The 16519-nt window shown below is 40.4% G+C and overlaps 1 protein-coding gene across 1 annotated transcript in view; it reads right to left on the reverse strand.

The window, feature by feature from the left end:
• Nucleotides 1–16519, reverse strand: part of EFNB2 (ephrin B2) — a 46893-nt gene that overhangs the window by 12931 nt on the left and 17443 nt on the right. Inside the window, exon 2 of the mRNA XM_036458228.2 lies at nt 9748–10031. Coding sequence (XP_036314121.1) covers nt 9748–10031 — 284 coding nt within the window. The remainder of the gene's footprint in view (nt 1–9747; nt 10032–16519) is intronic.

Genomic DNA, 16519 nt, shown 5'->3' on the forward strand with positions numbered 1-16519 from the left:
ACAACCAAATGAGCCACACTGTCCAGTATACTCATACAATCTTTTCACTATTAAAAACTGTATACAGCCGAAACCAGTTTGGCTCAGTGGTAGAGCATCGGTCTGCGGACTGAAAGGTCCCGGGTTCGATTCCGGTCAAGGGCATGTACGTTGGCTGTGTACACATCCCCGGTGGGCACATCCCCGCAGGAGGCGGCTGGTCGATGTTTCTCTCTCATCGACATTTCTGGCTCTCTATCTCTCTCCCTTCCTCTCTGTAAAAATCAATAAAATATATTAAAAATAAGTCCTAAAAAAATAATTTAAAAAAAAACTGTATACAAAGATCAAGTGATGATCATTGAAGATATGAAGACACACAGTTATCTTCAATAAATAGTCCTGAAAAGTCACTGATTCCAAACCATCCAGGTGAAAAAGATGGGACGAGAAGTAGTGAATGTGTACATATGTGCAATGTGTGTGAGTGTAAGTGTATGCACACCTCGGGGGAATAGATCACTGAAAAAAATACCCACCAAGTATTAACACTTTGGTGAGAAAGATCAAATAGTCCTGGCGATAAATTACATGCCCTCCCCCTTTTCTATGAAAGGCCTGATTAAATACATGAGATCATTTCTGAGCGGTTTACTTTATTTCCCCTTAAAATATTGCTGGCAATAAATGTTGTCTTGATTTTTAATGAATTCAGTTGAGGAAAAAAAAAAAACATCACTTGCTAAGTCTATGGTTTTATTGCTAAAAAATGATAATGACTTTTTGCAGGTGGAATCTCTCATTAGATTAAAAAAAAAATTCAACATGAGTCCATTAAAAAAGAAAAGCTTTTCATCTAACATGCTTTAGGGGAGTTTGTCTTATCATCACAGTGATTCAGACAAAAATTAACATCATGAGAATGTGATAATCAACAATAAAAGAATAATTAGTTTTATACATAAAAGTGAACCTTACCACGGGCCAAAACCTACTAAAAAAGAGAAATTGTGTTTTAAAAATAGGTGCCCAGATGACCACTTCAATATAATAACCACACTCACATTTAAAAAAAGAGAATGATGTAAGAGTTCTAAAGATAAAACATAATTCCCTATTGTCTCTATTAGTTTAATTTTAAGTATTCAGATTTTTAAAAAATGAAACTTTCCGGTCAAGAGATACTGATTCTATCCCATGAAAATATTCTGACATTTGAAGAAGCATGTGTCTGAGTGAGTGATTCTTTCTAGCACATGCTCCCTTGCTCACTCCTGAGTACTGAACGGTCTTAATCCCTGACCTGTCTTTGTGGAGCTATGGAAATGCCTAGATAGCAAAGGGCCCGAGTAAAAAGTTCCTGGTGGGGAGCGGTGCCCATCCCGCAACCCTCTTGCCCATTCTGCGGTCACTAATTACATGCAATGATATTAATGACCCCGGAATCGCCAGACCCCAGCACTGAAGTGGAAAACATCCATCTGAGGCTGAGCACTGCGCTGGGTGCTGGGACGTCACCAGTGACTGAATTAATGTTTGCTGACAGCTGAGAACACAACACTGCAGATGAGGAAAATGTGCCACTCTCGTGGCATAATAGTTTGGATGGGCATGATTTTATTTGCGTTGACCATTGAGACACCAGGGGTAACCCCAATAAAGGGCCCTGTCTGAATCTGCCCTACACATGAACCTTATTTTGTTCGGGGTGACGTGCTCTGTCCTCTAAGAATCCAGAGCAATTTTCCACACGTTTGTTTCAATAAAGGAATACCTTCATCTCCTGGTTTAATATCAGGGACAGTGAAACAAGGCTACCTCACTAATGCAAAGAACCACTTGCTAAGCACAGCTGTCTTTTAGCAACACTCAGCTGGCTCCTCTGCGCAGTGATCAGTTATGCAACTGACAGAGGTTCTGCCAATCCATCTATCCATCCACCCACCCATCCATCCATCCACCTGCAGCACCTGTACCTAGTCTCTTAATCCCTCTACTTTGAGAGATCTTTATTTGTATAATTTCACTATTTAGCAACTTTTCATTGAGGGCCTTAAGGTGTTTGGTCACATTAAAAAAAAAAATAGCATAATCTTATTGAAGAAACTTAATCGGTAGCAGATCTAAAAAGAAAAGAAAATTCAGAAGATCTAACAAATTGCTATTGTAACCAACTTGTCCCAATGGCCCTGTTTTTTTTCCTACTGCTCTGTTCTTCATTCAACTTTGGGGCATATGATTGAAATTAGTTATTATTGAAGTTAGTTCCACAGTGTAGGGCAGGGCATTGGGCCCAGCATGTTTGATAGAATCATTGAGTTCATTAGGTATTCATATCACACGAGAGTCTTTGCTATTGCTATAGATGTGTTATGAGTGTATAGACATATACTAGTGCTCTTTCCTGCACTGTATTTGCGATGTGACATATACAAATACTATCTTCCCTCTCGCTATGCATACATTCATATGCTTAGTGACGCAGGGAAGTGTCACATGAATGACATCCATCTAAGGGTCTGACAGCCCTGGTTTGAGTTCTGGCTCTGACACTTCACGGCTGTGTGAACTGTTCTAAACAACTCACACTTTCGAAGTTTCGGTTTTCTCTCAGTGATAAAAATTTCTCCGTCACTTGTGTTTCCCAAGACTTCAAAGGGACACAGAGCATGTGAGGCCACAACAAGTCCCCCGGAGTGAGCAAACACCCAGCCTGAGACTTCAGAATGTCAGGAACAAATGTGTGACTCTTAAGGACAATATAAATAAGGTTTTTCAAAGTAATCTTTTGTGTGTGTGTGTCTGTCTATGCCTCTTGGCTATTTCCTAAAGTGGTTTATTTTGCTTTAAATTTTGATCATCGTGATGAATATTTAAAGGCTATTAAGAAAGAAACTTGTTCCCTCTCATGCTTGTACTAAATCTCTGCTATTGTTCAATTATTTAAAAGTCTAAGTGAACCTTTAAAAAGCTATCTATAAATACAGGTGCTACAGATATTAAGATGTACTTTGTGAAATAGTAAAGGCAGTTTTATTCTGAGCAATTCCTAAATAATTTCTTTTTTCCCCCTTAAGTAATCTCCTTCATTTCTCACCTGCTCTTGCTTTGCTCTTATTCTGCACTAGGCAGTGGTTTCTCCCATCGCTTTGAGAATCAGGGTCACCTTATTCTTTCGCTGGCTATTTGGGAATTAGAAATAGGGCTCAGAAGACTCTTTCTGTCTACCTCTAAATGAGATAAGCTGTCACGACTGCCTGGTGAGGCCATGGACCATGAACAGCCTCACTCTACAATAGCCTTCTCCGCCTAAACCCTGAGGGAGCTGGGATAAATATCCCAACGGCCATGACTCCGTCAGACCCAAGTGCCACAAGTTTCTCAGCACAGTCTCCAGTTAAGGAAATCCAAGGCTTCATTCCCTAAGTGCAAAGAATTCTCTGTTCATATTAAATTCACCAAGGAGTCTTACTCAGAGACGGGGAGAGCCTTCTTTGCAGTCAGAAAAGGATTTCACATGTTTAAAAAAAATAATAGAAACAACGCTTCTAATTATCATACTAATGAAATGATGTACTTTCCCTTCCCGGCTAGTCTGGGTGACAAGGCAACTTTGACACATTTCTTTTCTAGAAGAACCTTTCTACTACATTAGGATGCTGCTGAAATTATCAATAAAAACACAGCACTGCCTTTGTGGAGCAGGGAAGCGAGAAAACGCCTGGCAAATGGTTAAAGGCACGTGGGGGAAATGATTAGACAGCTGGAAGACTCCCTCATAGTGCATCTATCTCCCTTGGGTCTTACAGAGGATATGCTCCCACGCCTGGGCCATTCCACCAACTAAACCACACCTAAATGTATGTTTCCCGGCAAGGGAAGCCCGAGGATAAAAGAACTTTTATAACACTCTCGGAAGGCAAAGAGGGAACATCTTATAATTAAACTCTGCAGCATTCCTGAAACTTGTAAACTTTCTGGAGTTTCATGTTATGGATGGCTTTCAAATAAATGGTACTTTCTGAGCGCATCTTCCCCGCCCTTAGCTTGCAGAACAGCATAGGTTTGTCTGGCCTTCCGTCTCACACATCCTCCCCCTCTCCAAAGAGACCTTTAATCATCCGCATTTGGTGCCAACCATGGAGGTAAGCACTTTATGCATATGACCCTCTGTTTAAACACACATCATCCTGAGAAGGAAGGTTCCGTTATCCCCAGTTTACAGATGAAGAGTTGAGGCAGAGACGGATAAGTTACTTGTTGAGGGGCATTCAAGAAGTCAGGTCTGTCCACCCCCAGACTCTCAACTGCTATGTTAATTATGTGTATGTGATTCCCCCAAACACCAAACATTCTGATGAACATCCTATCACAAAGATGACAGTTACAGGTTAAAAACAAAAAGGTGTTAAAATGCTTGAATTCAGCAATTATATGCAAGGCATCAAACATAAATCCTCACCCCAAAGTCAGAGGACATAAGTGACAAACTGATGTATCCATATCACTAAACTTAATGGAAATGTAGTTTTTGTTACATTTATCATAGAAATAATAAATCAACGAAAGCATATAATCACTTCACAGACATCATATATGCCATATAACAAAAGGCTAATATGCAAATTGACCGAACGGGGGAGCTACTGGTTGCTAGGACTCGCAATGACCACCAGGGGGCAGATACTCAATGCAGGAGCTGCCCCCTGGTGGTCAGTGCACTCCCACAGGGGCAGTGCCACTCAGCCAGAAGCCGGGCTCAGGGCAGGGTGGTGGCGGGAGCCTCTCCTGCCTCCGTAGTGTGCTAAGGATGTGGCTTAGGATTAGGCCCGGGGAACAGGCCTAAGCCATCAGTTGGACATGCCCCGAGGGCTCCTGGACTGTGAGAGAGCGCAGGCCGGGCTGAGGTACACCCCACCCCAAATGCCCAAATTGCATGCACTGGGCATCTAGTTCTTATATATTCTTCAAAAAAGCTAGGTATGAAAGAATATTTGAAAGCTCCCACAACTATTTTAACTATTTTCCTGGAGGAAAACACAGTACATCCAGTATATTTTAGTGCCATTTGCCCCACCTACTCCCCAAATACAAGTAAATAAAATAAAAATACAGAAATGAAATCTGTTCTTCTGTTTTGATTCTTTAAAAAATAGTGTTTCATCATGCAAGTGTTTTAATTTATTTTGCAATTTTGTTCAGCAGTGGAGTTTATGCCTAAAAATAGCAAAGCTGACTGTGGAGACTTCCCATTTTATATTCTCTGATTTAAAAAAAATGCTTTGGAGAACTAAGCCAACGAAGGGCCGAAGAATGGTGACTCATTCTAACTCATCCAGTATTTCTCAGGGAAGAATTTCCCAAGGCACGGAAAGTGAGGAATGGCTTTCGGAAGGATGACTGTGAACATGGCAGGGTGTACCTTCGAGAACAACTTTTAATGGAAGCGATTAGACAATTTCCCACAAATCCATGTCTTGGCTATGGATTTGAAGTAAAATAACACAAAAGTCACATAAGCTAAACTGGGAGGTGCTCTGAGCATGTAGTGTTCTTTTTTCTAACAACTCTGCCCTGGCCACTGTTTCCTGACACAGTGTTCATCCAATGACACTCATTTTTGTCTGTCTTCTGACTCACATAATTTTGTAGTGTGATGAAAACCTCTTCGTAGCTATTTTAGGAGATTTTGTGCAAAGGCTGGTTAACCCACAGAACCTTCCTAAGGTTGAATGTTGCAAAGGGCCAACACACCAAAACTGTTGACTCATTCGCCTCTTTCACCTCTAAAAAGAAATTATAAACCAGGCACCAAGAGTCTACAAGAAAACTTTAAGACATAAATATGGATGAAGACTGAGAACAGTTAGAAATGCTTTCCTAATATTAACTGAAGTGTTTACTAAGACAGAACTGCCCTTGACAACAGGCAACTTCAGAGATAGTTATTTCATAAACTTTTTTTAAACTTAATAAAAGTTAACTATAGGGTACATAAAATGCTTACTATGCTTTTAAGGTAATTAAGAATCTGAATGCAGTATAAAATGGGGCTTTTTCAGACCAAATGACCTTAGCATCCCTACCTTGGGATCATTTAAGATTAAGAGATTTTATTATGCAAATTAGGCCTGAGGCTAATTAGAGAAATAGGTCACTTGAAAAAGTTAATTCTAAACATTCAGAAAACTTGCATATATCATTTTGCCACATGTCAAAGCAAATAACCAGCTATGAGGAGAATTAATGAGGATTCATAGCATTTTGTCATGTGATGAATATACACTCAGTAGTCTTAAAATACACTTCCAATTAAAAATTAATATTTACTTCTGAAACTCAAAAGTATAGTGCCTGTATTTTAAATCTGGTAATACTACACATCAAATTAAACATCTTTAAGTAATTTACAGCAGATCCTGTCTATTTCAATGGGATAAAAGCTACACTAACACGAGTTCCTATATTGGATGCGTATGTCCAATCATAGTTGGGAACTGGAGACTTCCATCACTAGCCAGAACTACAACAACAACAGCCATTTCTAGAGAAGAAATTAAAATTCAAAGAAATAAAGCTACATTGTTATTAAGCTCAGGCAGCAGGACTAGAACCCATATCCCCAGGCCCAGTGCTCCTGGAATCAGGAGATCTAGGGCACCAATTCAGTCCATTAGCAATTTAGACTGTTCCTTTGCAGAGTAATCAAGTACTACTTGTAACTATTAATTCTCTTCTTTCTTGCCATGGAAAGAAAGCAACACACAATATTGATGATTTCCATACTGATGATGAACATCATATTGATTTTCTTAGTTATGAAGGTGCTAAGTAGACACTAACATCTGAAATTAAGCACATGTAGCATATATTGTAGCAACTCAAAAACACCAGTGTTATTTATTGACTATCTCAAAATAAATCGATGATTTGAAGTATTAAACATATACTTGTAAATTTCAAGTTTCTTTCTCCTGCTACCTGGTAGAGTAGGATTTTAATTAGAATGTGACTATGAGAGAGAGGAAAACGAGAGAGAGAGAGAGAGAGAGAGAGAGAGAGAGAGAGAGAGAGAAATATTAAGATTGTTTGATGTGTGCCCAACTGGCATGGCTCAGTGGTTGAGCACTGACCTATAAATCAGGTCAAGGTTCGAGTCCCGATGGTTGGGGCACATTCCTGGGTTGCTGGCTCCATCCCCAGTGGGGTCATGCAGGGGGCAGCCAATAAATGACACTCTCTCATCATTAATGTTTCTATCTCTCCCTCTCCCTTCCTCTCTGAAATCAATGTATATATATATTTTTTTTTTTAGAAGACTGTTTGATGTGGAAAGTAGTCACTTTTTAAAATTTCTTTATTGTCTTGATGCCTTGGGATTCTTGAAGAAGCAAAAATGTTCACATTAACTTTTTAAACTACTTTAGAATGTGTTCTTCTCATCATTATTTCTTTCCCAGGGAAAGCTGTGTGTCAGTGAGCTTTGCTGTAGGCTGGGTGACAAATCGGTTTCTGCACTTTCCCCACTTCTGTAAAGTCGTCCTATGTCTGTGCCGTGGTGGAAGCCTTTCAGCTCTCTGTGGAGAGTCTGCGTGGACTTCCCCAGTCTGAGCTCCGGGCCCCTCACCCAGCCCAGTGACAACCACCCAACCAGCCGCATTCAAACCGCCTCTCATTGTTCCAACCTTGAAATGCTCAACTCTATTTTAAGAACAATTCCTTTATCCCTGGCTTTTGCACTGTAAATCAGAACTCTATGGAGAGTTCTGGGGGCCAGCAGAGCTCAGCTACCCACAATGAATCTAATAACGAGTTTTTAGAGAGAAGAAAAATAAGAAATGTCATCATTGTGCAGATTAGTATCATAATTAATTACAAAGTAAACTGTGGTTCTAAATACAAACCTGCCATGTGTTGATAAGTCATTTATTATTAAATGCTCACATTTAAACAACCAAAAGATGTTGCTTGTTTAGTATTTATATTTATTTCCTGCATATTCAGACTCAAGGCTAGCCCCATGGTTGCTGAAATCCCACTTCCACTCCCTGGGAACTTAGAAATGAAAAGCCGTTTTCATGAAGTCATAGACTAAAGTGCATGGAGGAGAGAATCCGAGTCTGTTGACGGGTCTGCAAGGAAGAGTCAATCTGTGGGCTTGGGCTGCAGGCACAGCTCTAAGACAACATCTAACACCATAGGAACATCTGATACTCTACGGCATCTGCTCTTCAGCTCTCCCCACACCACCTCCATATTCTTTCTTTCTTCCACCCTACCTGGGGGAATTAACCTTCTTAATGAACTCATCTGAAGTCACTTTCAGTTCCCTATAAATGGTATACCAAACATTAGTGCCCTTGGTAAAATCTTACTTAGTAAATTGTCTTTAAAAAAAAAAAAAAAGCCACTAGGCTTACAAAAGCTTAAGGTTTCCATTTATTCTACCTAATAACTATTTTAGAATCTCAAAGATGTCTCTATTATTTTGTACACTTTGCCACCCAATCTACTTGTTTCATCCCTTAGAATGCTTTTATTTTCATTTTACAATAATTATTTCTTTAAATATATAATTCACCATTTTTCCTTTTTGTTACTTATTCTCGCTCAGCCACTCTCTGTGTATCAGGTTCACCTACAAATAGGTTTTCAGTCTCTGTGGCACTTAAGGTTTACAGCAAAGGATAATAAGAGAATTGGATGGCTATGACCACTTTTGTTTTAATTGCAAATGTAGTAAAAAATATTACATTATTGAGCACTAAGTCACTATTCAGTGAATTATTGACTCTGAGCTTTAAAAAGAGCAGCTAATAGGCTGAGAAAGCAGAGTTTTAACCTGGTCACCAAGAGATGGGAGGGTGCAGCCATTGGAGAGCAGTTAAGTGCTCCTCCCTAAGGAACCGAGACTATGGTAATAGATAAGTGAGCAAAATTTTAAACCAAAGAAATTAAGAAAAAATTATTTCATTGCTTGAGTGATGTGAAGAGCTATCTCAATCACCCAGTCTGCACTGACAAAGCCCAGGCCCTAGAATGACTCTGGCTTTGTGCTACGATGGAGTTTGCCTGAGTAGGCATGTGCTCCAGGGGATGCACTATGTGACTTTCACAGCCTCATGATTAGACAGCGGTTCAGATATGACTCAAAGGGTACATAAAATATGTTCCTAATGCAATGTAGCAAATGTCCAGATAGATTTTTTAAAAGTAATTGGTTGAGCAACCCCCACTAAATCTGCTTTTGACGTGCCCATGCACAACTGTGGTTTGTCTGTAACACCCATCCTTCGAACCTATATGCTCCATCTCACTGATGCCTTCATGAGGAAAGGGTACCCTTATTACTGTTGAATCCCTATTACTAAGGCACAGTTTCTGGCACAGAGGAAATATAAATGAGTGAGTGAATGGCTAGATGGATGAATTAATGAAAAGAAATGTCACAGCACAAGAGTTACCCAGCAAAAATCTCACCAATGGTCCTTAAAAATGCTTTTGTTAGTAGAGATGCTGAGTATATTCATATATATATTCATTTATTTCAATGCTATAAAAACTCTAGGAGATTTTTTTTCTCTTTAGGTATTTATATTTAATGAGTACTATTAGTACAGGGTCCCACATTCAATTAAGGTTTCTTTCCCAAAAATGGATTATCACCAAATATTTGCCACAATAATACTTTTAAGGAAGCAAAACTTGATACAAACCTATTTAGCTTATCCTAATTTCTATAAAATAAATAAAGAGAATTATACTTACATATAATGTAATAATCTTTGTTCTTCTGAAATTCTAGACCCCAAAGGTTAGGGCTGAATTCTTGAAACTTGATAGTGAATTTTACATCTTGGTCTGGTCTGGCACAGTTGAGGAGAGGGGTATTTTCCTTTTTAATAGTGCATCTGTCTGCTTGGTCTTTATCAACCATATAAACTTTATAATATTCATACTGGCCAATAGTTTTAGAGTCCATTTTGGGGCAAATAATATCCAATTTGTCTCCTATCTGTGGGTATAGTACCAGTCCTTGTCCAGGTAGAAATCTGAAAGCATAAAAAAAAAACAAAAAAAAACAACATTGAGTTGACAAATGTTAACATATTAATAATTATCACAAAATAGCCAGACAACACCAATAACTCCAAACTACAATTTTATAAATTCAAACTTTTATTTACTAAAAGTATCTTAGTTCAGATCAGCCTGGGATGAATGTATTTATAATAGGAATTAAACTTTAAAGAAAAGGAAAAGCCGAAATTGGTTTGGCTCAGTGGATAGAGCGTCAGTCCGCGGACTGAAAGTCCCAGTTCGATTCCAGTCAAGGGCATGTTCATTGGTTGCGGGCACATCCCCAGTGGGGGATGTGCAGGAGGCAGCTGATCGATGTTTCTCTCTCATCGATGTTTCTAGCTCTCTATCCCTCTCCCTTCCTCTCTGTGAAAAATCTACTCTCCTTACTCAACACCAGCGGTTTTCAACCTTGTTCATATCATGGCACACACAAACTAATTACTAAAACTCGGTGGCACACCAAAAAAAATATTTTTTTTGCAGATCCAACCCCAAAAATGGCATAATTTTGATTCATTCACACCGGATAACTATTGTTGTATTGGCTGCTGTCACTTTTCACCTGATAATCCAAGGGAAGAGTCAGTGCCTCTGACTAAATAGTCAGCTACTGCATATTTTTTGTTTTTTGTTGTTTTTTTAATTCTTGTAGCACATCAGCGGGCCTCTTGCGACACCCTGGTTGAAAATCGCTACCCTGCGCAACGGGACCAATCAGCCTGCTGACGTTTCTTTACTACCCCCTCACTTTCATAGTTCAGTACTTCTTTGTGTAACTTTACAATAACTTTTCCTGCGGGTGAGTCAGCCCTCCCCACCTGTTTGTTATTTTTTAACCATTGGCAGCTTTCGTTTATTGGGCATGCCACAGAAAGATGGCATCAGCGCCAGCGAACAGTGGGCGCACTAATACTTTGTTGTCTTGTTAAGTTTCCATTGGCTGTTGATGTTAATTAACAGACAAGTTTCATCAAGAATGTTTCAAATTACTTATCATAATTAGTCAGTCACTGATCAAACAATGGGTTTTTTATGGCAGCGAACAAAAGAAATGTCTTACAAACCCATAAAAGATAACTAGAAATAATTAGTTGTGGTATTGATTCAGCTGCAAGATGAAGAGTCCCTGACTTGCAAGGACAGCAGCTACTGTCCTTGCTCCACCAACCCTTTCTTCCCTTCCCTGGAGATGTATTTGCTCCAATTAATTCTTAGAAGCAAAGCTTTAGAACTAAGACAACTGATACAATATCCCCTCCATGCTTACAGCTAAAAGCGTCCCCCCCTCCCCTGCCTCTTTCTTGCTAGCCGTGCTGCTGAAAGATCGCTCTTAATGGGGAGTTTCTCTGAAACTGAAACAAGAGCTTCCTAATGAACATCCTTCTACAAGTGCTAACACCAACAACACACTTAGAGATCCCAGCTCTTTCCTCTGTGCGCAGCCAAGCCTTCAGGCTCATTAAAATATTAAAGTCCAAGAACAAAGCATCATGTCTGAATCCTGCCAATCCGACCCTTTATTTAACCAGGGAAGCCCACCAGCCATAACAATGAATGGGCTGTAATGCAATGAGAGAGAAAGCCAGGATGGCGGGGCACCCTCGATGTCAAATCCGAACCAAGGAAACAGGTTATGATGTATCCTAATGAATGGTATTAATTTTCTGAAAATTGCATGAGGGTGGTTATGAAGCATCACAGGACATAACAGAAATTACATTACAGATTTATATTAAAAACCAATACTCTGTTATGGCAGGGGAAAATGCATGTTGCTGACAGTGGTTTGTCATCTTCCTTGGGAGCGCTACTTTACAATCCTGAAGAGAGAGAAGTCCCCCCCACCACCACCACACTTTATTTTTGTTATTAAGCTTTTTTAGCCAGGACATATGACATTTATTCATTAACAAAAAGAAAATGAAAGAACGAAAGGAAGGGAGGAAGGGAAGGAGAACAAAAATCACCTAACGTAATACCCAAATGAGTATTTTTTTTAAATCACCATGACTAATTTCATACAAACATGTGTGCATACGTGAAGAATTCTCTAGGACTTTGGACAAATGAAGATTACCAGTGAGTAAGAGTCTCTCTTTGATCTTCTTGACCATTTTCCCAGTTTCCAGGGGAGATGCTTTGGAAATTCAACTCCAAAGGACCCAAGGACTCCTGGGTATTCCCCCAACCTCCTGAGTGCCAGTGTGGACTCTCTAGGCAAGTCCATCTTTGAGAATAAGAAAACGAAGACTCTAGGTTCTGGTGGTGGGATGGAATCAGACTGTCTGCGGAAAAGGCTTTTTAGCCTTCACACTTGTCCCTTACAGGGCTTCTGATATGTTGCTGGCAATCACTACCAATGAAATCATGTGAGCCTTATCTCACTCACCTTCCTGACACAACCCTTTTCTCAGTTTTATCCCTTAACCTTCTTAGGAAACCTTCACTGCATCCCAAGACCAGAAGCAAATTCCTGCCTGGGGTTCCCACCTCACTTCAAATATTTTCTACCCTAAATCTTCTCTTTTAGCAGCTGACACAGAGCAACCACCACAGGTAAGCTGTTGTTGGAAGTACTAGTATTCATCCATCACAGCCTGGAGCCTGCAGCCTGGAGACCTGTACCTGCCTCCACACCCATCCACTTTCACCACAGGCCAGCGCCCCAGGGGCTTGTCCCCGCCTCAGACATCAGCATCCTTAGCAGCCAGATGGACCCATCTTCTTGTCCATCCAGTCGATTCTTTTCAAAATATGCATCAGCTCCCCCACCCCTGCAAGCTGTATATCACCTCTGCCTATCTTAGAACTCTCCCACATCACACCCTATGTCTAAAGTTTGGCTCACCGAGCTCTCTCTTCATTCAAAATGCTCCCAGGATCTTGTTTCCTTCATGAGATACGTTTTCTTCCTGCTTCACCAACGACTCATCGGAGGCGTCCTCCCACCCATGGCAGTAACTCCTCATGACTCCCTCTTCACTCACCAACTCGGAGTTACAGCTCTTGCTGGTGCTGATGGGTGAGGCCAAGAAGGCGTGACACATGGGCTGATGTGCCAACAAAGATCTCCATGTCCTAGACCATATTTTCAGAAGGCACAAATCCCATGAAAAGCGGTAATAGTCAGTGATGGGGAAGCCATAACCCATAAAGGGAAGGGGAAGAACCTCAGATTTCAATAAACATACTTAATATGCTCATGGAAAGTAAATCTCAGTAAAACTCACTATTTCTAATGCTTGAAAAGAGTCAGTTCACTTTGCAGAATATATTGTGGCAAAAAGGAAAGCAAGAATGTCATCCCTTTCCCCTGAAAAAGTAACTGTTTCAAGGGAATATTAAAAATATTACTGCTGCCCTAGCCGATTTAGCTCAGTGAATGGAGCATCGGCCTGGGGACTGAAAGGTCCCAGGTTCAATTCCGATCAAAAGCACACACCTGGTTGCAGGCTCAATCCCCAGTGTGGGGTGCGTGCAGGAGGCAGCCGATCAATGATTCTCTCTCATCATTGATGTTTCTATCTCTCTTTCCCCTCTTCCTTCCTCTCTGAAATCAATAAAATAAAAAGTTTAATATATATATATATATATATATATACACATATAAATATATATATGTTTATATTGAAATATTTATATATATAAATATAAACATATATATTTGAAATATAAACATATATATTTGAAATATAAACATATATATATATAATAAGCAGATATAAAAACTGCTTCTTTATGCAAATCCACAGAAAAATACCCAATGCTTGAGTGCTTTAGAGGTTTACTCTGTAAGCACACATATATATCCAATGGTCAGCATAGCAGTGGCTTTAATTGATGAGGTTAGGATTTCTCCACAGGGAAAGGGCGAGGCTGCGTTTGAGCCTGAATCACAGATTCCTCATACACGTCACCACTGTGTGCCTTTGAGCCCCTGCAGCCTCTTTCTGCCCTCCCAGGAGCCCTCACTGTTTCTAAGGCAACAGGGGAACAAACAGGAGTCATATGAGTATAACAACTTAAAGGGCTGTATTTCATGCCAGACTCTGAGGGACAATAACAACAAAAAAAAGTAGAAGATCCTGATCATCAGGAATTTACAATCTATCTCCCCGAGGGCCAGAGGTCCCAGGTGTGTCTGATTCAATAACGAAAGCCCAAGGGCTGACATATGGTAAATGCTCCGTAAGTAATGTATTCTCTGAAAAATATATATATGGAAGAACAAATGGGAGCCAAAATATACACAAATAAAGTAAAGTCAAATTAGGTGCCACAAACTATTTGCAATTACAGGCATGGAAGGAATGCTCGAGTTGGGACCACCTAGCGTTGGGACTGGGGTTTGCTGAGAGCAGAGATGGGATTTCCAGAAGACAGCAGCCTAGACAGGATGGTGTTTCTGGAGAACAAGGAGCCGTGCAGATGGAGTTTCAGAGCTGCTCGCTCTGGAAGGATTTATGGGTATCAGCAGTCCTCTGCAGTCGTTTTCTATTAAAACTGCAAGGCAATTAAACACCTCCAGAAACACTAATAACAAAAACACTGCTGCTTTTGAGCACTTACTCTATGCTAAGCGCTGATCAAAGCACCTTACATCACGTTCTCTTCGTGTAATCACTGCGCGCGTACCCAACATGCAAAACAGGTGAGGATACACCTGCGCAGAACACCGGGCACCACAGGAAAAGCGCCCTTTCTCTGCACAAGTTTCAGGTCTCACTGCATTACGTGAAAGCATAAATCTGGTTTGTGAAATGGATTTTTTTTTTTCTTCAATTGAGCTTTTCACAGAAGCCATAAAGTTAAAGGAAATCAAGAGAAAGTCAGTCTGCACACAAGCTTGAGAGCACCTCCATCTACCTCCAGGCCAATCACCGTGGTTGTACCCAAAGCCGAGACTACTTCTGAGGGAAGAGAACCAGAGACCACGGCTCATGAGGGCAGCAATCTGGGATCCCTGCCTTCCCCTAGGCCCGTGGTGGGCAAACTGCGGCTCGCGAGCCACATGCAGCTCTTTGGCCCCTAGAATGTGGCTCTTCCACAAAATACCATGGCCTGGACAAATCTATTTTGAAGAAATGGCATTAGAAGTTTAAGTTTAAACCATTTGGCTCTCAAAAGAAATTTCAATCATTGTACTGTAGATATTTGGCTCTGTTGACTAATGAGTTTGCCGACCACTGTCCTAGGAGGCCACGAGCCAAAAGGTGACACAGAACCAAAAGAAACTTCCCCAAATATTCTGTAATATTCAATAATACACTTATGTTCACTAGGATGTGTCAAAAACAACTATGATAGTGACAACTGGCTAATTTTAAATGACTCAACTGGCCATCCAGAGTGAATGTCAGATTTCTTTTTGTGTGATGACCATATTGTAACCAGAAGAAGCACAGAGGAAAAGCCCCATAGTTATAATACGTATCACACAGGTGAAGCTGTTTTTATTAAACTAGATCCCAAGTAAAAAGTGGTTAGAGGCATCATTTAATCAAATCTGCTGGTGTTGAACATAAAACCAAAAGACAAAGATCAATCGTGCTTCATGTCCTACATAGAAGAGAGAACACCATCAGGCCAGTTTCTTCTCTGAGCCAGGCTACTTAAGGGCAGAGCAGTCACCGCACTGCCTTTCTGAGAGGGGAAGCTGGATTTGCCACCCCATCGGGAGAGCTGGGGCTCAGCACTGTTTCCCGGACATTGGTGCTGTGACTTCTCATGGAAGGGCTTCCGTGGAATGCTACGAGAGTGGGGCAAGCTGAGCAGAAAGAGGCAACTCCTGTGTTTTCCTTCCCCCCAATGAATCATTCCCAAGCAAGATAATAAATGTTATGATTTTGAATCAAAACTAGTAAAGAGACAGTATAATGTGGAATAAAATGGACATTGGAAGTAGGGTTCCACATGTAACCTGCCCAAAATGAAATGGTTTGATGTATGTTTTTATCTTCCGATTCCCAACTGAACTTAATCCAAGTTTTTAAAAGTTACTCTGAAAAACCAGACTGTAATTCTTCCCTGGGGAATACTTTGAATCAATCTAATAACCTAAATTAGACATTACTATTTAATAACCGAAATTAGATCTCTAATAATCTAAATTACACATTTCAACTTCATGTTCATCTTTGGGTAAATTATTTTTACAATGCAGACAGTGTGTGACATGGTGTTCTTTAACGTTTAAATCCACTCTAGGAACCCAGGCTTGTTTTAAAAAAAAGCTAGCGCAATGCATTTACAGCACAAACCAGCCACTTAGGAGTGTAGGGATGGTGACATGCAATTTTCGTTTGATAGAGCAGAACACCACAAGTTGTGATCACAAGCCTAGATTCTTCTATTGGCCAGCATTGCACTATCGGGTCTCACGGGATAAGTCAGATGGAGGCCATGATTGCCCAATTGACTTCTGAACCTGGCTGGATGGAATGAGGGGATGCCTGGG

This window comes from Pipistrellus kuhlii, unplaced genomic scaffold (genome assembly GCF_014108245.1).
Source record: "Pipistrellus kuhlii isolate mPipKuh1 unplaced genomic scaffold, mPipKuh1.p scaffold_m20_p_3, whole genome shotgun sequence".
NCBI lineage: Eukaryota > Metazoa > Chordata > Mammalia > Chiroptera > Vespertilionidae > Pipistrellus > Pipistrellus kuhlii.